Consider the following 23,684-nt stretch of genomic DNA (forward strand, 5'->3'; position numbering starts at 1 on the left):
GATGCTCAGAAGGTGGCTTTAATGGGCCGTCTGTTTCAGCCCTTAGCCTCCCAGCAGATATAAGGGTAACTGAATTCCCTATAACTACTAATTCTTGTATCTTTGTGATTTCAGAAGTTTGTTTCTGAAAAGCATCATCCACTACCTCTTCTTGGTTTGGTGGCCTGTAGTAACTCCTACCACAATGTTACATTTATTTATTTCTCTATTTATTGTACCCAACTGCTCTCAACTGGTCCATTCTGATCATTCTCATGGATTTTTGTACAACTGAATTTGTCTTTGGCATATAATGCTACTTCCTTTCCTTTTCTGCCACATCAATTTTTTAAAAAATAGATTCTACCCTACTTCATGAGAGTTATTCCACCAGGTCTCCATTATGCCTATAAACATATTTACCATCCTGTACTAGGATTTTCAAGTTCATCTTGTTTATTTCCCAAACTCTGTGTACTGCTATATAGACATTTGAAGCTTTAATTGTTCTTACCTATTAATTTACTGTCATTTCTTCACCTGTGGATCTCATTTGCTCCCTCAGCGTCTCTTCTAGAATTCACATCCTTATGTTTAGAGCATGCCTTTGGACTGATGTTTGAGCTATCATCTCCAACAACCCCATGATTCAGTTTAAAGCACTACTGATCAAACTTACCATGCTGCTACCAAAGACCTTATTCCCAGATTTTGTAAGGTGCAGCCCATCTGTAGCCAAGAGTAATTTGTCTAAGAAGAGAAAACTTTGGTCCCAGAAACCTTCTCCCATCTACACCATTTACATAGCTAGTTTTTTACTGGAAGAGAAAGCCAGGAATCTAAGTGGAGTAGAAATGACACAGGAATGGGGAGAAGGATAGAATGGCTTGAAGGAGATTTCCTGAGAAAAGATTCAGCAATCAGTTGCTGTTGAAGTCTTAGGCCACCAGCAGCCTTCTTAATATCCATAATGTTCTTATCCTGCTCTTTCACAGTATTGAACGGCTTTCCAGATGGCAGTTTTTGACCTCAAAGTTCTGTCAAAGTTCTTGTTAATGTTAGGATACAGCTATGAATTTTAAGTATATGAAGAGCAACCCCAAGGAACGTTTCTAGTGTGTACACTATTTGAAGAAGCAGCCAAAAACATCATACCTGGTTTATAATGCTGAAGTGTGGAAACTCCTGGCCATGTTTCCTCTGTAGGGACTCCCAGTACCTGTATAAAGAAAAAGACATAATTTAATGCCTCTTCTTAACCCATTTATGCAGCAAATCACATACTAGTCTCCATTACGTTCATGAAAAGGGACCGAGAAATGTTTTCTTGCCAGGAGAGGTGGGCACACAAATGTGTTTGAGTGCCTGCACAAGCAACTGCCATTTCCAATGTAACAGCTGTTGTCAAAATCACTGCACAGGCTTATTTACACCTATGTTGCTGCCCTAGAAACCAAGACTGCACTGATGAGTGACTTTTGACAGTAGCTTGCTCAAATGATAGGCATTCAGAAGTTGTACACTGTGGCTGTGAGAGAGACCCCTGCTGTTCTGAGATGAAAGGGAATAGATAGTAAATGGATCTTCTGACAGGTGTTCAAAAACAATTCAGGGCTCAATTCAAAGACAGACTGGGCCTCAAGAACACTCTGTCTTGATTAGATGGTCTGAGTCTTCCCTAACACTCTGTCCTCAAGGAAATAAATCCATGTGAATAAAGATGAGATACCCACAAGCAACCTTTGGTACCTAGCTGAATGAAAGATACAAGACCAAATACTTTTGTGTACTGTTTGTCTTGGCAATTACACAATTCTCTTTTAAAAGTATGCTAACAAACTCTGAATGTGATAATAATTATTCATATATATCTTATCACTTCTTTCAGCTTTGTATATTTTGTAATGAAAAGTGCACAAAAATAGACATGCTTTCCCTCCCCCTCCTTTTTGGTGAAACCTCCCTCCCCGCCCCCAATTTAAAAGAAATGTTGTGTGGCAATTCCAGTTGACATAAACAGGGGTTAAACTTGTTTATGAGAGAGCGAGGGTGGTGTAGTGGTCTGAGCATTGCACTACAACTCTGGAGACAAGGGTTCAAATCCCTGTTCAGTCATGGAAACCCACTGGGTGACCTTGGGCAAGTGACATTCTCTCAGTCTCAGAGGAAGCAAAGGCAAACCCCCTCTGAATAAATCTTGCCAAGAAAACCCTGTGAAAGGCTCTCTGTAAGTCGGGATCAACTTGAAAGCACACAGCAACAAACTTGTTTACATCGCCACTTCCCTGCTGCCAGCTTGTTATAAAAAGAAAAATCGAGAGAAAGAGTTGAGTGAGGATGAGGCAGATTTTTTCACTGGAGCAAGTTCTTCTTATCCACTCAACAATATCATGCAAAACTTTCTAACTCAGGGGTGAAGTTTGTTGCAGAACAGTGGATCACTCATTCTGTAAAGTAAAGAATATAAATAATAGAAACTTAAAATACTCCTTGAAAACAATCATGAGAAAGATGCTTGTATCACTGATCACTTCTAACCTTGTGGGGCACAACCCAATAGGGCAAGTAACCTTTACCTTACAATTCCCATTAGCTTTCTACCCAATATGACCAGTGTACGAAGTTGTAGGACTTTTATAACAAAACATTGGGAAGGCACAATTTCAAACAGCTCAAGTGAGAAAGAAAAATGGGAGGTGTCAAGAAACCAGGATGGATGACTAAGGAACTTTCAACTGAGCTAAGTTTGAAATGGAACATGTGTAAGAAATGGAAAAAGGGGGAAATCACAAAAAAGGAATTCAAAGAAATAGCAAGCATGTGTAGGGGTAAAGTCAGAAAAGCTAAAGTGCAGGATGAGCTCAAACTTGCTAGAGAGGTTAAGAACAATAAAAAGGGCTTTTTTGGATATGTCTGCAGCAAAAGGAAGAAGAAGGAAATGGTAGGGCCACTGTGTGGAGAAGATGGCAAAATGCTAACAGGGGACAGAGAAAAGGCAGAATTACTCAACACCTTTTTTACCTCAGTCTTCTCAGAAAAGGCCAAGGGTGCTCAACATGAGGATAATGGAGCAGAATAGGGGAAATTCAGCACAGAATAAGTAAAGAGATAGTACAGGAATATCTTGTTAATCTAAATGAATTTAAGTCTCCAGGACCAGATGGATGACAGAATTGGGGGCATACTCATCAAATCTGCAGATGACACCAAATTAGGAGGAATAGGTAATACTCTAGAGGATGGGATCAAAATTCAAAATGACCTGAATAGACTAGAAAGCTGGGCCAAAACTAACAAAATGAAATTCAACATAGAGAAATGTAAGGTACTGCACTTAGGGCGGAAAAATGAAATGAACAGATATAGGATGGGTGACACCTGGCTGAATGAAACTACGTGTGAAAGGGATCTAGGAGTCCAAGTAGACCACAAGTTGAACATGAGTCAACAGTGTGATGCGGCAGCTAAAAAGGCCAATGCTATTTTAGGCTACATCAATAGAAGTATAGTGTCTAGATCAAGAGAAGTAATAGTGCCACTGTATTCCGCTCTGGTCAGGCCCCACCTAGAATATTGTGTCCAGTTCTGGGCACCACAATTCAGAAAGGACATTGAGAAACTGGAGCGTGTCCAAAGGAGGGCGACAAAAATGGTGAAGGGTCTGGAAACCATGCCCTATGAGGAACGACTTAGGGAGCTGGGGATGTTTAGCCTGGAGAAAAGAAGGTTAAGAGGTGATATGATAGCCCTGTTTAAATATTTGAAAGGATGTCATATTGAAGAGGAGCAAGCTTGTTTTCTGCTGCTCCAGAGAACAGGACCCGGAACAATGGATGCAAGCTACAAGAAAAGAGATTCCACCTGAACATTAGGAGGAACTTCCTGACAGTAAGGGCTGTTCGACAGTGGAATGCACTCCCTCGGAGGGTGATAGAGTCTCCTTCCTTGGAGGTCTTTAAACAGAGGCTGGATGGCCATCTGTCAGGGATGCTTTGAATTGGATTTCCTGCATGGCAGGGGGTTGGACTGGATGGCCCTAGTGGTCTCTTCCAACTCTACGATTCTATGATTCTATGATTCTATGATTCTATTAGTCAACAGTGTGATGCGGCAGCTAAAAAGGCCAATGCGATTTTAGGCTGCAGCAATAAAAGCATAGTGTCTAGATCAAGAGAAGTAATAGTGCCACTATATTCTGTTTTGTTCAGGCCCCACCTGGAATAATGTGTCCAGTTCTGGGCACCACAATTCAAAAAGGACATGGAGAAACTGGAGCGTGTCCAAAGGAGGGTGACTAAAATGGCGAAGGGTCTTGAAACCGTGTCTTATGAGGAACGACTTAGGGAGCTGGGGATGTTTAGCCTGGAGAAAAGAAGGTTAAGAGGTGATATGATAGCCCTGTTTAAATATTTGAAGGGATGTCATATTGAGGAGGGAGCAAGCTTGTTTTCTGCTGCTCCAGAGAGCAGGACCTGGAACAATAGATGCAAGCTCCAGGAAAAGAGATTCCACCTCAACATTAGGAAGAATGTCTTGACAGTAAGGGCTGTTCAACAGTGGAACACACTCCCTTGGAGTGTAGTGGAGTCTCCTTCTTTGGAGGTCTTTAAGCAGACGCTGGATGGCCATCTGTCAGGGATGCTTTGATTGAGATTTCCTGCATGGCAGGGGGTTGAACTGGAGGGCCCTTGTGGTCTCTTCCAACTCTACAATTCTATGATTCTATGGTTCTTCTGTCCTGCAATAGGAGCACTGTGACAGTCATTCACACAGATTACTTATACAGTAAAGTTAATATCAGTAACTTATGTAAGAACTGCATTTTTTCAGCACTCACAAATGAGAAGCTAAATGTTGTTAACATGCACCATTCTAGCAATAACAGATTTAACCTGTGCACTATTTTTTTTAAAAAAAGGACAACACCTTATAAATTGTTAATATTTTATTTGTGTAAACTATTACTATTGCATATGTCCAGGAATACCCGATTCAAGATGATTTACCCTTTTTTCTAAGCTTTTATAAAACCCAATAGTTTCGAGAGAATGAGATCAGGTTTGGGATGCTTTAATGGTGTTTTGTCATTTTATTATTGTTTCAAGGATTGAAATATTGTGAAGTCGAAGGCTTTCATGGCTGGCATCCATAGTTTTTTGTGGGTTTTTGGGGCTATGTGGCTATGTTCCAGCCCAAAAGACCCACAAAAAACAATTGAAATATTATTTATATTTATTATTTATATTATTTTAATGACAACTAATAACATGCTGGTTTGAGGAATTGAGTTGGCCCTTGGAACTTGCGGGAGATCCATTCCGGATCCCCTGCAAGTTCCAAAATTCACGCATATTCAAGCCCCATAGGCTTGAATGGAGCACATGCATGAAGGGCATGCACCTCATTGATGTTAATGGTGGTCGCCCCTCCACGGATTTTCAAATCCACGGATCTCAAGTCTGTAGACTTGGAGGGGTGACTGTATATCAGAAAAGCAGTCTATACATTTATTTTGTATTTCCCCCTAAAATTAAAAAATAAAAGTTTTTAAAGAGAGAATACAAAGTACAGGAACACTTTTGTGTGCACCCTTCATCTGCTATCAGTTTAATTGGTTTTAAATTTTTGATGAGTCAAGAAAGACATCAAAGGGAAGCCACTATGATTTATCTTACTATGTCTAGGAAAACTTCCAAATACAGGTTACCTTATTGGATACAAACCTAACCTAACAGGTTGGGGCACAGAATATTAGTCCAATTCTCTTTTTCTATTGCATATGGAAAGGTAGGTAGGCAGGCAGGCAGGCAGGCAGGCAGGCAGGCAGGCAGGCAGGCAGACAGACAGACAGACAGTGACCCTTTGAGATGCTAATAATTTTTATTGCAGTTTCCCAAATGTATCACTTAGCATACCATCCAGATCTTCCTCAATTGTTCAAAGATGTTGCAAACTCCTGGGAACAGTGGTTGGCCCTGAAGCATTTCAACAAATATGCAGCCTGCACCCCTAGAAAAAAAAGTTTGTTCAATCAGAAATATAATGCACCATGAACGAGCCATCCAGAGGTTGCAGCACTCTGGGCAGGAAGCAGCCAGCCAGCAGGCAGCAGGAGGAAGGGGGGGCAGTCCCCCCCCTGCAGCCCTTTCTGGGACTCGCACCAGATGACACCAACCTCAGTGACACCATTGCTCCAGGGTCAATATCCCTTTTATCAAAAGGAAAGCAATGAATAGAAGAAAACCATTTTACTGGTGTAAGGAGGAACATTAACAAGTAATTTTTAGAGACATTTTAAACTTTTTTGGAGATATTTGGACAAGCAGATTTCAAACTTTTATTGTCAGTGTGCTTCAAATTTAGATTCTTTCATTATCTTATACAAATGTCTGTGGTCCATGCTAAGATTATGGGTTATTTGTTTAGGTTAGGATTAACAGATTGTCTAGTGGGTTCCCATCACTAGTCCCAGCTTCTGCCAACCTAGCAGTTCAAAAGTATGCAAATGCAAGTAGATAAATAGATACCACTTTGGTGGGAAGGTATACAGCATTCTGTATAGTCATGCTGGATGCATGATCACAGAGTATTCTCTGACAACACTGGCTCTTTTGCTTAGTAACGGAGATGAGCACTGTCCCTTATGGTTGGACATGACTTAACAACCTTGTCAACGGGGAATACCTTTACCTTTATAGTGTATTTTGCATCCAAAGCAGAGATACTACATATTTTACTTGTACATCAAAATTGTTTTTGTTCAACTTATTTTCTGATTTCTTCTGCCTTACTTCAACTCATGACCTCTTCTTATATTCATAAGACCTCTGCCTCAGACCACAATACAACAGGCCAAAGCAGGGGTAGGCAACCTTTTTGAGCCGGGGGCCGGGTTGCTGTCCCTCAGACAACTGGGGGGCCGAAGCCCAAAAATAAATAATTAAATAATTTTTGGAAAAAATTAAATATATAAATAAACCAGGACAAATGTAGGACAAAATTTTCAAATGGAAGACACTTTTTTTTAAAAAATGGAGGACACGCAAAAAATTTGCTGATTTTTAAAAAATGTTAATATAAATGCATGTTTCTGAGGCTTCTATAGACAATTGCCCCCAAAAGGCCCCAGCAGCAATCAGCGGCAGGACCGGGCTGGGGCCGATCCCAAGGCCTCGCCGGGCCGCATCCGGCCCACGGGCCGCAGGTTGCCTACCCCTGGGCCAAAGTATTAGTTTTCCTGATCATGCCAAGTCCTCTCAGATTGGGCAGTTGAATGTTTCTCTTCTTAATGAGAAAAAATTTAAAATACAAATGGCCTCCATAGTACAAGATTATTATGCTATTAATTAAGGTTCTAGCTACTCATGAGCTATTGACTGGGAACTAAAAGTCTACATTATAGCATATGCTTCCCACAGGATGAATCTTAGAGTCTTACCAAATATCGATATCAGAAGAATAATCAGTAGCTCCTAGAAGCACATCAGGAGGGCGGTATCCAAGTGTCACCACCTCAGCAGAATATGTTTGCCTCGGAAGAGTCTTGGCACGAGCAAGACCTACCAGGAGAGATGAGAGGGAAAACTCATTTTAAATCATACATGGGATTAATTCCATAACACTGGCTGCTCACACTTGAAGCCCAAATGATTAAATAGAACCAATCATATTTATTAATTATCATAATCAATCTTCCTCCTCCTCCTCTTATGACATGACATGTCTAATTAGAAAAGACAATAATGTAAGTAAAGTGGAAGGCAATAGGAAAAAAAGAAAGATGACACTGCATATGGACTCAGTCGAGGAAACCACAGACCTGACTCTGTTGGAACTGAACAGGGATGTTAATAACAGGGTATCTTGGAGGTCTCTTCTTCATGGGGCAATCATAAGTCATAACTAACTTAACTGCACATAACAACAGCACTGCCTATAATATGAACAATACAGGTACCTCTGCTTAGCTTGGCCATGCATAATCGCTATAGATGTGGAACACCAGAAGATAAATTAAACAAACAAAACTAAGTAAAGACATAATTCTTCCAGGGGCAGAGTGGGTGGAGAAAGAATTGGGGGGGGACGACATAATTTTTTTTACCCCTTTTTCCTGAGCCTTCATATTTCTAGTGATCTTCTATTAGAGATACAACTTATTACAATTACCTCTTTCCTTTGATTAGAAATAAGCCCCATTTTGATTAAAAATAACCATGGAATGCTTCCAACACTGCCAATTTTAGAAATCTTATAGCCACCCTAATATCTTAATGCCCCAAATATCTTAATGTTAATGTTCTTAGCCCCATGTCAAGAATCCAACCAGTTTCACTCAGTTTAAGACAGAAGACATGGATATAAGATTACTTTGACCTAATGACTTCATTGGATTATATTCCATTTGACTTGATTTATTGGTTCATTATCTGGGTAGTGTGTTCCCAGCACTCTGGTTCAAGCTTAAATGTTCTGGATGTTCCTGGATCACTTTAACAGACAAGGGTATTCTGTGAAAGGGCATTAAAATCTAGGTTTAGACTTAGAAGAAGAAGGAGTAAAGATAGGAGGAAGTACATCAACAATCTAAGATATGAGGATAACACCATAGTACTAGTGGAAAACAACATGAACTTGGAACAATTACAAAATAAAGTCAAGGAAGAAAGTGTAAAGGCAGGTTTGTTGCTGATCATAAAACAAAAATAATGACCACGGAGGATCTACATAAATTCAACCTAGACAATGAGGAAATCTAAATAGTAAAAGAGTTCCTGTACTCTGGATCAAGCACTGATGAGAAAGGAGACTGCAGCCAAGAAATCAAAGACGACTAGGAATGGGAAGGGCCGCCATGAAAAAACTAGAAAAGACCGTAAAGAGTAAAGATATACAACTGAGTATTAAAGTTAGAATTGTCCAGTCCACTGTATTCCCCATCACTATGTAGGGATGTGAGAACTGGACAGTGAAGAAAGTGAATAAAAAGAAAATCAACTCATTTGAGATGTGATGCTAGAGAAGAGTGATGGGGATACTGCAGACAGCCAAAAGAATAAACAAATGAAACAGATCAAGCCCGAACACTTCCTGAAAGCCAAGATTATTAAATTGAGGCTGTTGTACATGAGAAGGCATGAAGCACTGAAAAAGACAACAATGCTATGAAAGGTAGAAGGCAGGAGAATGAGAAATGGATAGACTCAATCAGGGAGTTCACAGGCCTGAATCTAAAAACCCTAAGCAGAGCAGTGGAGGATAAGAGGCCTTAAAGAGCTAAGATTGGGGAGCAATTAAAGAAGAATAGAAAGAAGAAGAAAAGAGTCTTGAAATGAAATGCAATAAGAGAAAACTGATTTGTTTAGTTAGCCCTCAAATAGCCATTGACCTCACATAATTCACTGTTCCGAATTCTATCTTTTGGGTGAGGTGTGCCCAGCGTGACCAGATGCCTTCCTTTTCCAGTACATGTCCTACATTTTAGTCCAGGTTAAATTCTGAATTGTCCTCAGTTTATACATGACTAAGAAGCAAGAATTTACATGAGTGTTTTTAGCTTTTATTTTGTAATATCCTACATTTTTCTTGAAAATCCTATATTTTGTGGTTCATTGTCTTCCTTTGTGGTTATGATATCTCATCACCTTGGGCTTACTAGACTGTCTTTGGGGGGATGGGTTATACTGTGTCCTTATTCAATTCTACTTAATTGATTTTATTCTGGTTTCTGTAACTTCCAACTGTCTCAGTTCAAATAGGGTAACCACATTTAATCTTCTTTCTTCCTGATTTTTCATCTGGTTTTAAAATGTCTTCATTTTCTTCCCCTCCTCCAGTACCACCTCCTTCCACAGCTTGCATTAATTGCTGCAAATGCAATGCTCCTCCAGATGAGAACAAAAACTTGGGAAATCCCCAGTTTTGCTCCTGTACAAACTGATTTTATTTTTGATATCCACATTACATTTCCTTTATACTGAAGTATTTCCTGGATCACCTGGTATTATCAAGGACTTTTCATTCCTACTTCCCCGGTCAGTTTAACTTAATGCAGTATTTTCCATAATGAAATGCACCTCAACTATGCAGTCCATTTGTGTTACTCCAGAGCTAGCTAAGATGTCCACCAGGACATTGTTTCCAGACACAAATTCAACAGACATGAAGCAAGAGAAAGAGAAATGTCAGCACTAAAACAAAATTATTCTAAGGCTTAACTAGTTTAATATTGCTAATGTATTTTAGCACTTTGGATATAGCACTTGAATAATAATAATAACAACTCTGTCAAAATTGCTGGAAATCAATTTCTCCCCCCCCCCCCATATTTTTTTCTTTATTTCAAAGATTAATTCATTTGTTATATTTACACTCTTGTCAATTTTCAGTCCTCATACGTTCTAATACATAATCTTATGCTAACTTGTCTCTTCTTTTCTTTATGGATTTCATTTTATTTCTTCTTGTATATACAGAGTTTTCTATACAGAGTATAAAATTCTTCTCTCTTCTTCCTCTTCATTATTTCCTTTCATCCACCTTCCTTTCTATTTTCCCCTTCATTTATTTTCTCTATTTTCCTTCTTCCCTTCTCCTCTTTCCGTTTATTCTTCTACTATCTCTTTAAGCATTTTTCCATTCTATTTTACCCTTTATTTATTTATTTAAAAATCTCTCCCCCTCTAAATTGTAAAGAATAAAAAGAAAAGAAAGAAAAAAGCAACTGGAAAGAAAATAATAGAAAGAACAGTAGATGGAAAAGATAGAATTCTTATCTTATTTTCCCTTCCTTGAATCTTTCCTTTTTACTAATCTTCACAACTTGTTGAACATTTCCCCCCCCCATATTAGTCCTTCCACTATTTTTCCTTCTACCTTTTTCATCCTTTTTCTTCATGCTTATATTTCTAATACCTTCTTACATGTCATTTAAATCCTTCTCTCCCCTCTCTTCTTGCTCCTTACCTTCTACTTTCTTTATCTCTCACTCCTTTTCTCTTAAATACCTTTGTCTTTTCTACCTCCTCTTATCTTCTCACGTTCTCTTCACCTCCTATGTGTGTCTATGTGTGGAACTTTTTCTCTTCTCCTCTTCTTCTGCTTCCTCTTTTCTCCCTTTGCTATTTTATAACTTTATCTTCCTCGTGTTTTCTCCCTTCATCATTTTCTCTTCTCCTATCACCTCTTTATTCAGATTTCTTATATCCTTTCCATTCCTTTTCTCTATACTTCCCTCACCTATTTTCTTTCTCTCTTTGGAAATCAATTTCTGAAACACTGCCTGAGTGATGTGTGATCAGTGGGAAGAGGAACAGGGAGAACACAAGGGAGGGCAAGGGAAACCCAGGATATTTCAAGAAAGACTTTGGATGTAAACCAGGGAATATGCTAGTAAAACCAGACTTTCCTTTATACATAAGACTGTAGATTCATCCTCTGAATTCACTAATTTAGTATTGATATTGCAAATAAGCATTGCTAACTTTTTTTAAAAAAATTGCAGGGCAGAACTAGGGCCATGAGTCTCTTTTGAGGCCACAGACTCTGCTGGAGCTCTCAGGGTAAAAGTAGGGCCAGGCTCAGGTTTGAGCTGAGGCTCCAGCTCAGCATCAGAGTCCTCCCCTGAGTCCTCAGCCAGGCTGGGCATGACACATATGGAGAGCAAGCAATACACATCTCAGTGGAGGGTAAGACTACCCTCACGATGGCTGAAGCACAAACAAGCCAAGAATGTATCATCTCTGGTCCAAACTTCAAATCTGTAATGTTTGACAAAGCTGAGTGGTTGAGCCCAAGTAGCTGCTTGACAGATAGTCTGAATGGGCAACTAATCAAGAATGAAAATGAAGTGAAAACAGATCTTGTGGAATAGGACTGGATAGAGGAAGTCTCTGGCTTCCTGGTAGTCTGGTAGGCTAATGAGATGGTAGCAGCCAGCCACTTGGAAATGTACTACAAGGAACTCTTCCTAATGAGCTCCATAGCAAACAAAAAGTCTAGGGGATTTTCTGAAGTGTTTTGTCAGGTCAACGTAGAAGGTGAGGGCATGTCTGATATCTAGGGTGTGTTCATCCATAGACAGGTTTGGGAAGAAGGTCAGAAGCAACAGCTGCTGAGACAAACGAAAGGAAGAAGCTACTTTCAGAAAAAAAGTGATACCTGGAAACAGGACCATCTTGTCTTTCTGGAATTGGAGGAATGGCAGGTCCACCCTCAAATCAGCTAGCTTGCTGATCCTCCTGGCAGAGGTGATGGCCACAAGGAACACAGTCTATGTGTGGAACCACAAATCACATGAGGCAAGAGATTCAAAAGGACATCTCATTAACTGGGACAGTGAGCAAGCTGGCCCAGGCAAGAACAATGGGAGTTTGAGAAGGAAAGAAAATCTTAACCAAAGGGTGCACAAACAAGAGGGGAAGCCTTGAGGCTGAAGACTGAGAGAACAGTCTCATAAACTCTTACTGAAAAGATGAAGAGGCCCTGCAATGTCAGGGAAGACAGGAACCAAACAATAGGGTTAGTGAAAACTTGTTGCTGGTCCATATGAATATAACTGAGAAAAGAATAGAAGTGTTTCTGCTTATAGTAGTACAACATCTTGGCTGATTTTCTATGCTCAGAGTGAAGGACAGCTAATGCCTTTGAGAAAATATCCCCAAAGCTACGAGATAAAAAGCCAGTTATCCATGTAGGGGAAGATGTAGACTCCCCAAAGATGGAGGAAAGCTGCCTCTCCCACCATACACTTGGTAAAAATGTGTGGTGTTGTTGAAAGGTTGAAAGGAAGGACACCAAAATGGAAGCAACAGTCTCAAATTGCAAAACATAGGAAGTGACAATGGGCAGGAATGATCAAATTATGAAAATTTACATCCTGGAGCTCAATAACTGCAAACCAATCTCCACGGCGCAATACAAAGAGGATTACAGAAAGTGTCACCATCTTGAACTTCTTGGTAGTGCCGTCTCTGAGTTCCAGAATGGGATACAGTCCTCCATCCACCCTCTAAGCATCCGTTTTAATATATGTATATACACACACATTCATTCGTTCCCCATGTAGCTAGAAAGAATCACAATTCCAACCAGTTGGTTTCATCCAGCTTCATATGTCATTATTTTAGGTCTACATTTATTCTCTGTTAGAAAGAGTTGAAGAAGGAAGCCTAAATACACACATTTCTTTCCTCCCAAGTTCAGCAAAAGGAAAAGCTATAGATTGGCATTCATAATAGAAAATCTAGGTATCTGCAAAACCATGTTTTGGAGGTGGGCTGTGATGACTCACTGAAGTCAGCTAACTTGAGCTCTCCATGACAACTGAGGAGCAAGTTTTGTGGTTTCAGGTCCCGATGAAGGATGTGATGGTCATGGATATAAGTCAAAGCTCTCAGCATTTGAAACATAAAGAGCTGGGCAAAAGAAAGAGAAACCAGACATCTGTGGTTACTGATTGAGGCAGAAAAATAAATCCAGAGAAAAGAAAGAAAAAGGAGCAATCTCGAAAGCTACTTCTAACCAATAGCACAGTTTAGAAAACATACTATTATGGGTAGCTTTGCATTAGAACATTATTTGGCAGTGATGGGAATGCCCACTCAGAGTTCAAAAAGGCATTTCAAAATCTCACATTATTTCAGAATGCAGTAGTGCACAATCACAGCACAATCTATAAACATGGTGCAAAAATGAGATTTGTGTTAACAGGTTTGTAGATGATCTGTATCATTCAACATACTGTCCTTCTCCCTTCTCTGTCATTATTGGCATTTTACCTTATAAGACTTAGAATGTTTCACCTATGGTATTGCATCCCTTAAATGCCTTGGTGTAGTAAAGTAGAGGTATCTGAAGGGAGAGTTGGGGGAGGAGAGAGTGGTCAGGTGGAGGAATTAAGGAGGAAGAGCCCAGGGGAGGGGCTGGAAGAGAAGGAGGAGGAGCCAAGGAGGAGGATAAGAGGAGAGGGAGAGGTGTGTCCGGGGAGAGGGAACAGATGCGGAAGAGGAGGACGTGGAGAGGTGGTCGAGTTAGGAAGAGAGAGAGTGACCCATAGCCCTCTCAGGGCCGGACGGCCCGTGTCCCTGCAGACCAAGTTGACCCCAAGGCCACCGGGGCCTCACGAGGTATTACAATTACGGGACCCCCGAGAGGAAGGGGACTTTCCTTTTCCTGAAAAGGAACTCTGGAGGAAACAGGAGACAGGGAGCCTAGAGAGTGAGTGGTGGGACAGTAAAGGGGGTCGTTGGGAGCAAGGACCTCCACCCCAGGAGAAGGAAAAGGCTGAGAAAGAACCCTTGGAAAAACACGCGGGTGGCCAAACAACGCGGAGGGCGAAAGACCAGGAAGAGGTCAAGGAGCAGAAGCTGAGTTAAAGCGAGAGGTTGGGAAACTGTTGCTCTGGGACTTGGGGGAATTCTGGAAAGTTGCACTGACTGTTAGTTACTAGTTACTATTAAAGGCACAGTTCTTGCAAAGTCCGGTGTGGAAAGTTTGTTGCACACGTGTTTCAAGGGACTACATTACCCAGAATGCAGCCGGCTGGTAACATCCTTTACTTATCTTGTAGAAGCATAGCTTTGAGACTTTAGAATTTAAGAGACATGCTCCTTCACGCCACAGTCCTTTCTTAAGGTGTGTGTCTTGTCTATTATCAAGGTATGGGTGAATGCCTATAATTGTTCCACATCATCATTTGGAAAGGAATTCTGTAATATGTAATTTGGGAATGAAGAAGCACATGTAGATAATTAAGTTATTGGATAGTAGCATGGATACAGCATAATACTGTACACCTTTCTCTGATTTAGTGCTCACCAGATGTGATAGATTCCAATGCCCACCATCCTAGTCAACATGGCACCTGCTTTGGAAAGGATGCCCCAGTAGCTACACAACCTACTGTCCATTCTTACCATTTCCAACTGATCACAGAAAGAAGTATTTTTATTACCATCTCCTCAATCCAAAGCCAATTTCAGGCCCATTACAGACGGGCCTAAAAGTGTGTGCTTTGTGTGTGCTAGTGTTAGAAAGGAGCGTCCTTTCCGGACGCTCCCAATCCTAGCGCGCGCAGAGCGCGCACAAAATGGCGGCGGCCGTTCCATACGGCCGCCACCATTACAACGTCATGACTGCGCCGCCCCAAGGACACCCCTTTCCAGCCTTTTGCCACTTCCCCGCAGCCTGGAAAGCGGCGGATCGGGGCCTTGGAGGCTGCCGATCTGGCAGCTGAGGCCCGGATACAGCGGAGAAAGGGGCGGGTGCAGGCCACCCCAAACGGGCGGTCTGTAACCTACCTCAGTTAAAAATAAGTGTCAGTAACAGGTACATACACAATCAGGCACCACAGGCTGTTGGTGTGCTTCCAGGTTCATGGGTTAATAAGATCATGAGCACCCATTTTATTCAAGTGATAAGCTTTCTAAAACATTTGTTTTAAAACAGGAAATCATTTTGACATGAATGTGTGTGATAAAACAGAACAAATGACTTCTTGCCAATATTTGCTCAAGCTCAGCAAGACTGCAGTATGCTTTCTACTTGTAGGTCTCAAACTATGAGAGCTAGTGTGGTGTTGCAGTTTGAGTATTGGACTATGACTCTGGAGACCAGGGTTTGATTCTCACTTGGCCATGAAACCCACTGGGTAACCCTGGGCGAGTCATATGCTCTCAGCCTCAGGTGAAGGGAATGGTGAAGCTCATTTGAACAAATCTTGCTAAGAAAACCCCATGATAGGTTTGCCTTAGGATCACCATAAGTCACTGTAAGTCAGAAACAACTTGAAGGCACACAACACACACAGGTCTCAAACTAGTAGGTGAGGGAGGAAAGAAGAATGCTGAGCTGCTTTTTTATTGTTATTAAGTATAAATTGTGAGGAGGCCTGACTGTGACATGGGGGAAAGGTGATCAGGTCCCACACAGCTGCTATTTAGAAATAAACAGCCATTTTACATTAACTACACAATTAACATAATGTACAGTTGATTCCTTAAAGTCCTTGATATCTTAAGTCTATGCAGAAGCTTGAGGGTTTTTCTGGCTATGCAGAAAGAGATGCTAGGATTCAACTCATTTCATGTGATCTACAATGTACTCGTGGAGGTTCTTCCTCCTTGAAAGGCAACCAGAGTTGAATAATCCTCCAGAGGCAGTTATTACACTAGATGCAAGGGAGGAAATCAGCATGGGGACAACAATGTGTACTTGGCAGGTGTACTTGGCTCTTGGGTGCAATTCCTACACTCTCCCCACTTCTTGCATCAGCATGCTGAGGAAGCTTTTCTTCATAATGTCATGTTCTCCTCTAAGATGGTTTGGCATTCTGGTCACAAAAGGTAACCAATTAGAAGGTTGGAAATATGCTCGTTTTAATCTCTCTCTTTTTCTCTCTTTCAAGCTCAGTCCAACAGTCTATCCAGTCTCCACACCTGTCCTTGACATATGCCTTTTACAGAGATAAAGAATACAGGTATTTCTTTCTTCAGTAACTTACCATGACATTATGAGGATGAAGTCCCCCAGGATGCTGGGACATGTATTGTGCTAGATCAGTGTGCTAAACAGGCATGGAAAAGAAAGAGAAATAGGAGTGAGACCAGGAAAACCAATCCACAAACAACCTTTTTACAAAAACTATCAAAGTATGCTTCATTCTAAGAGGTGGATCCAGAAAAATACTAGTGGGATGGGGTTGATGGGAAATTATTTTCCTACCATCTCGCATGACAGTAACCTGAAAAGCCTCTCTTAAGCAGGGCTTTGAATTACCTCACTAATTAACTTAGTAGGCTATTAATTAGCTAATTTTTTTATAGGCATTTCCCTTAACTCATTATATTTCTCCCCAAAAAAGTTAAAAATAGGCTTTAGTGAATTAGCTCATTAGAATTCATTAGGGTAGGGAGACTTCCTTTGTCATGTTCAGGAAAACAGGAGACCAATGCCCTCAAGCAGTTAGGACCCTTTCAAAATGCAAGCTTTTTAGACCTGACAGGCCAGGAAAAGTACATGTTGGTGGGGGTAGAAAGAAAAGAGAAATGCAGATGAATTGAAGAGATTTTAAGATGAGATCCCATGCTTTGGGACTCCCCCCCCCTCCGATTTGATAGCTGCAAGATATGTTCGACGCCCATTATTCCTAGCCACAGATCATGTCATCATGTCTTTATAGTCCATGGGAGGGGATTCTAAGTTGGAGGCAAAAGAGTAAAAAATAACACTTTTGAAAGAGTTAATAACACAACTTGTTTCCCTAAGGTTAACAATGACAACCTCAGTACCATTTTCTGTAAATTTCATTTCATGTTCCAAAGCCTAATATTTAACTGAAAAATCAGGAGGAAGCAACTCCTGTGGTCTCGAGCTGTAAGTGAAATACAATTCGCACAAATCTTTTGTTGATAACCATGTGCAATATGCAATAGCACAGTGGTTCCCAAACTTTTTGGGCTATCACCCCCTTTCCTTTTGGGTATTAACCATAGCGCCCCCCCTCCAGCGCATATATTTTTATATTAGACCTACTGTTCTCCATGTAGTCATGCTAGTCACTTGACCATGGACTCATCTCTGACAATACTGGCTTCCTCGGCTTAGTAACGAAGGTGAGCACCACCCCCTACAGTTGGACATGACTAGACAATCTTGTCAAGGAAAAGATTTTGCCTTTACTTTTTCTACTGCAAATTCAAAACAACTAATCTTGGTTGCTGCTCCCTTTGCACCCAGTCACTTTGGGAGCCATCTAGAAGCTTCTTGCTCATGCAGCCTTGCAGCTAAGACCAGCGCTGGTGAGATGCTTCTTGGTTGCTGTTTGACTGGCTGCTCAGTCGCTGCTCCCTTTGCACCCTGTCATCCTGGGAGCGCCGACTGAGCAGTTAGCCGAGCAGCAACCAAGAAGCCTCTCACCCATGCCAACCTGGCAGCAAAGGCCAATACATGCAAAAGGCCTCTTGGTTGCTACTTAGGCAGCTGCTCAGTTGCTGCTCCCAGGGTGACCAGGTGCAAAAGAGAAGCTTCTCCCTAGAGAGGAGGTACTCTCAATCCTTCATCGGGGCAGAGAAAGGTGCAGCTGGTGTGTGGAGGGGATTTACAGAGGCCACATGCTCTGGACTGGAGACTGTTGTCGGCTGGAAAGGGAGGGATTTTAAATACAGGACAAAGACAAAGGACTCTTTCCAAGAATCAAGTACAGATACTCCTTCCCAAGAGACATGACTTTCCCACACACCTTCATGTGTCCACTGTCTGCCCCCACAAATTGTTTCTTCTGCTACCTCTTCTCTCAGCCTGTCTGATGAAAGAAAGCAGGAGCAGCAGTGCAACTCCAACTTGCTAGTCACGTCCCAGCAAAGCTCGCAAACCTCAGGTAGGGTCCTAAATGTGAAAATTTCTTTTTGCTGCCACTTCTCCTCCACCACCATATGCTCTAACTCCAGTCTGTCCCAGAATGTTGCCACTCTGAGCCACAGAGTGATGCCCTGTGCCCAAGAATCACACAAGTTTCCCAATTGCTACTATTAGTGAAAGACACCGGTATGGGAGAGAACTCACATGGGCAGGCAAAGAGCAGATGATAGCACCACACAAAATGATCAGTGAGGCTGTGTGGTGGTTTTCTGGGGACCCTGAAAAGAACCTGGTCTATGCCCTAGTGATCTCACGACTTGATTACTGTAACGTCCTCCTGGCTGGGCTTCCTCTTTCTCACCTCCGTCCTTTAATCTCTGTTCAGCATTCAGCTGCATGCATTATCACTTCCACCCACTGCTCTGACCACATCTCTCCTGTGTTGACATCCCTTCACTGGCTCCCCCTCCCTTTCTGCATTCAGTATAAGCTCCTGCTGTCGACATTTAAAGCCCTCCATGGACTGGCCCCTCCTTACTTATCAGACCTTCTTTCTCCTCACCTTCCCACTCAGGCCCTCCGTTCTGGTAGTCAAGGTCTGCTGTCTCAGCCCAGGATTTCCTCTGCCCCATCCCAGATTCACCCCTTTTCACTTGCTGCCCCTCACTCCTGGAACCTTCTTCCCCCACAAGCAAGAGCCATCACTTCTTTAACTAGCTTCAAAATGGAGTTGAAAACCATCCTGTTCAGAGAAGCCTTCCCAGGCATTGCATAATTGTCGCTTACTATTTGATGTTCTTTTGGTGCCTGTTTATCAAACCATTTCCTGTATTGCTATGTACTGTATATGCATTATCCTACTTGAGAGTATGTATTTTCCCTGGAAAATGATTAACCATCCATTATGAAGCCAAGCCCTCCCTCCAGTCCATCTGCCTTAGTCCAGGCCTTGGAGGTAGAGAGGAACTGCTGGACCTCTTACCCTTTCCCTCCACCACTCCCTTCTCCTTCTGTGTCATGTCTTTTTAGATTGTAAGCCTGAGGGCAGGGAACCGTCTAACTAAAAAGATTGCATGTACAGCACTGTGTAAATTTACAGCGCTTCATAAATAAAGGTTAATAATAATAATAATAATAATAATAATAATAATAATACTCATCTCCACTATGGTCCTCAAGACCACTGGTTCTCCTGGTCTTTCCTGCACACCAATACATCGACGGAAGGCCCCTCTGCTACCCCATTTCCCCCTTCCCGCCCACCTGCTTCTCCCTTGCTACCTCACTGCCCCCTGGATCCTTCCACCACCCCCAGGAGAGGCATACCACCTACTTTGGGAATCACTGTATTAGCATAAAATAGGGGACAGGAATTAGCCTTGCTGTGGGAAATGAGAAGTGCAAGCCATTATCTTGTTCTCTTTTTTCCTTCCCACTCTGTCCCCCCCCCCCCCCCAAAAAAAATCCAATAAGATATGTGCAGCATTATAGCAGAAGGGCAGATTTCAGAAGAGGAACTAATCTAAAGGCATGAAATGGTGAAGAGGATGCTGCGAGAACAAGGCAAAGGTAGGTTTGCTAGTACTTTTTTTTTTTTTTTTTTTGAAACAGTATGGTTAGACATTTTCATACACAGGAGTTTGTTAATTGTACGTTTAGGTACCAGCTCATGCTCCACCCCATCTAGTAAGATACTGGGATAAAGTAGTATACCACTGGGCACAGAGCCAATATTTAAAGACAATAAATGCAAATTAGAACAGGCATAAGAGAAGGATTTAACCCTTTCTTATTGCAATTATGAAGAAAATCCTTCATTTGAATCTCCAGCTTTGACTTGGGAGATAATCACCTACTGATCCCAGTGAGGGATTTCCTCGCAATATAAACTTCATTTTCAGAGGGATTTTTCCAAGGACAACAGCAGGGTTAAATTCTGCCTTCCTGCCCTTCTGCAGCCCCTTCCTGGCTGATACTGTTTGCATCCAAGAAAACCTGTCCATTAAATGCAAAGACATTCAATGAAAGGGACAGTTTGGCCATCATCACTGTGTGTTATATAGTGCAAACTAAATGTTTATGTATAATCTGGCAAATAATATTCAAAATGGTATAGCTAGCAGAGTGCTTAATAAGCACTTATTTGACTGATTATTTTCTTGTATTTGTATGCCACCATTCCTCCAAAATTCTCAGTACTACATGGGAGGGGGCAGTCTCCTTGCATTAGATTCAAACATGACAGCAGTTGCCCAGAACAGGTTTTTGTTGTTGTTAGTTGTCTTCGAGTTGACCTCATCTCATGGCAACCTATTCTCTACCGCTCTGCTCAGGTCCTGTAGGCTCAGGTCTATGATCTCCCTGATTGACTCTATCCATCTGGCATGTGGTTGTTCTCTCTTTCTACTGCCTTTTACCTTCCCCAGCATCATTGTATTTTCTAATGAGTCCTGCCTTCTCAAGATATGGCCAAAATACAACAGCTTCAATTTTATCATCTTGCGTTCCAGAGAGTTCAGGCTTGATTTGTTCTAGGACCCAATTGTTTGTCTTTTTGGCTGTTCACTGTATCCTCAGCACTCTTCTCCAGCACCACATCTCAAATGAATTAACTTTCTTCCTATCTGCTTCCTTTACTGTCCAGCTCTCACATTTGTACATCTGCGTATCTTTACACTATAGGATTTTGTCTCGTTTTTTCATAGCTGCCCTTCCCATTCCTAATCTTACTCTGATTTCTTGATTGCAGTCTCCATTCTGATCAATGTTTGACCCAAGGTATGGGAAATCTTTAGTTTGATTTCCTTGTTATTTTGCTTGAATTTATATAAATTCTTTGTGGTCATTATTTTTGTTTTCTTTATATTTAACATTTGGCCTGCCCTTGCACTTTCTTTTTTGACTTTCTTTAGTGTTTGTTCCAAGTCTGTGATGGTTTCCACTAGTAGTATGGTGTCATCTGCATATCTTAGTTTCTTCCTCCTATCTTCACTCCTCCTTCTTCCATGTCTAAACCTGCTCTAAGGAATGATATGCTCTAGATGTGGACTAAAACAGAACAGATGGACTTCATTAGGTCTAGTCTTGTCCTCTCTGGCAAAAAGAAAGGTAATGTTTTCTCTCTTTTGTCTGACAGTATTTCAGGCACTTAAAGAGTGCTATCATGTCCCTATTCTTTTCTCTTCTTCAGAGTAAACCTACACAATTCCTTCCTTGCAGGACTTGTATTCCATACTACTAATTATTTTTACTGTCCTGCTTTGAATCTTGTTTATAGTCTTCTTAAACAGTAGCACCCAGAAATGGACACAGTACTGCACATAAGGAATTATGTGGACCTATTTTCAAGATTTGGAAACAATTATTCAATTAAATTAAAGCATTCTAAAAACCACATTAGCCTTTTGCCCCAGTCAAATCATATTGCTGCTGATGTTTTTAGAAATTTTTTTACTGGTCTGAAGTTCACACGTGTCACATTAGCCTCTTATTTTTCAGCAGTGCTGTCTGACAAGATTGTCAAAATGGCAAAGAGACAGAGGGAGCAGGGCTTGTTTTTGAGGAAATGAAGAAAACCTTGTCTTTTTACACCTTTGTTAGGGAATCTGTTGTTATGGTAGTTGCAAAACCTATTGGTTGCTGCCAGCTATTTGGGAAATTAAGCACATTTTTAAAATGTGACTGTTGTTTAAGGACTTTTTCACACATGTAGAGTGTATCTCCATCCCGAAAGAAGAAGAAAGTGGGGCCAATTCGAAAATGAAACGGTGGAAGGAGCCTTCAGCTGCCCAGGCGGAGGCAGCCTCAGTCCTCCTTTGCTGCTGCTAAAGGCAAAGATGCCCAGCTCTCCTGGGACTGGGCAGGGAGGCAGCGTGGAAGCTGAGGGCAGAGGTGCCCCTGCTGGGATGGAACTGAGCTGAGCCTCATCCTCGTGATGGACTTCCCCCACAGCACGAGCCTGGGGCCAGGCAACACCTCCCTCCAGAGGCCGGGGCTGGAGCTGACGCTGTCGGGGAACAGGCTGGTGGTGGCAGCGGTGCTGAGGCTTGGGACTCTAATTCCTCTGCAGAATACAGGGAGCAGAGCCACGGGGAGAGAAACTGCACGGTCATGGGGTTTCAAGGGTCATGGGCTGTTTCTAGCAAAGGCAATCCAAGGCTGATCGAGACATGCATTCCATACCAGGCAAAATCAAATTGACTGCAATTTTGGAGTGGAACAAGATTTATAACTTTGATGTTTCTCCGAATTTACCTAACCCTGGGATGACCCACAATTGCATTTGAAATGCCTGCAGATTGTGTTTTGCATCGTGTGATATTCTTTTGCAAAATAACATGAAACACCATGATTGACCCTGGATTTACGCTGGAATGACCCTGGGATAAACTTCCAATTTCCCCATGTGAAAAAGTCCTAAGAGAGGTTAAGGGGACAGCAAAGATCTCTTGGGGCAATGGAGGGGAGGGGTGAGCAGTTGAATTCAAAGCATTTCTTATCTTTGCTCAGTAATGCTTTGCAAAAAAAGAGGACAGTGTGTTTATTGGCCTATCAAATCTTTAAACCAATCAAACAACCCACCTGTCCCTAACTAACTAAACTAACCAATCTGATGCAAAGCAGCTCACCATGTATTCAAAGACTAAGGTCAGATTTTCTTTGGTCTGGATGATATCATGAAGGAGCACAATATTGGAGTGTTTCAAACTCTTGAGGAGGGATGCTGAAGAAAAAACAAAAATAGTAGTTAGATCGATAGTAAGGAAAGACAAAACAGTTTAACAGCCTGAATGGCAAGGCAATTTTGTTTAAAAAGTTGCCCAAAGTCACCCCGTGGGTTTCTATGGCTGAGTGGGAAATTGAAGCCTGATCTCCAGAGTTACAGTCCAGTGCTCAAACTGCTACTTGCTCTCACATGGGATTATGGGCACATTAAACTGAATACATGGATGTTGGGCAGAATGGCAGCATATGTAATCTCAATCCCTGCCCTGCCATACATTTCAACGTATGATGAGAACAGTGCTGCCATGTGGGCTGAGGACACTTCTTAACTGTATATATGTTAAGTAAGTGATATAGGTTGGAAGAAAGGAAAAGGCATTGCATGTATCCGGCTGTCATTTTCTTTACATTTATTTGATAGCATATAATCCCAAAAATGCAAGTAGATTCAGGAATTGACCCATGGGAAATATAAATTCTGTATCCACTCTCAATTTCTTACCTTCTCTTATGGTTGTAAAAGGGACTCCTTCTTCAGTTTTCAAGCTGATGACTTTCATAGCCACTAGTTGTCCATATATTCTAATGAGACACAGTATAACTAATATATCTCCATGCATAAG

General features: G+C 41.6%; 1 protein-coding gene across 3 annotated transcripts in view; it reads right to left on the reverse strand.

Moving 5' to 3' along the window:
- LOC149313594 (cyclin-dependent kinase 15-like) overlaps positions 1-23,684 on the reverse strand; it is a 76,690-nt gene that overhangs the window by 45,057 nt on the left and 7,949 nt on the right. For all 3 annotated transcript variants that reach the window (XR_016280844.1, XM_089519397.1, XM_089519396.1), the window contains exons 4-10: positions 23,564-23,643; positions 22,965-23,059; positions 16,481-16,543; positions 13,271-13,394; positions 7,418-7,538; positions 5,895-5,988; positions 1,135-1,198 (exon numbers count right to left, since the gene is read on the reverse strand). Coding sequence is in view for 2 of the 3 variants with exons in the window: in XM_089519397.1 (XP_089375523.1) it covers positions 1,135-1,198; positions 5,895-5,988; positions 7,418-7,538; positions 13,271-13,394; positions 16,481-16,543; positions 22,965-23,059; positions 23,564-23,643 (641 nt within the window). In the remaining variant the exon portion in view is untranslated. The remainder of the gene's footprint in view (positions 1-1,134; positions 1,199-5,894; positions 5,989-7,417; positions 7,539-13,270; positions 13,395-16,480; positions 16,544-22,964; positions 23,060-23,563; positions 23,644-23,684) is intronic.

This window comes from Sceloporus occidentalis, unplaced genomic scaffold, assembly GCF_023333645.1.
Source record: "Sceloporus occidentalis isolate IW3139 unplaced genomic scaffold, rSceOcc1.0.p SCAF_4, whole genome shotgun sequence".
Classification (NCBI taxonomy): domain Eukaryota; kingdom Metazoa; phylum Chordata; class Lepidosauria; order Squamata; family Phrynosomatidae; genus Sceloporus; species Sceloporus occidentalis.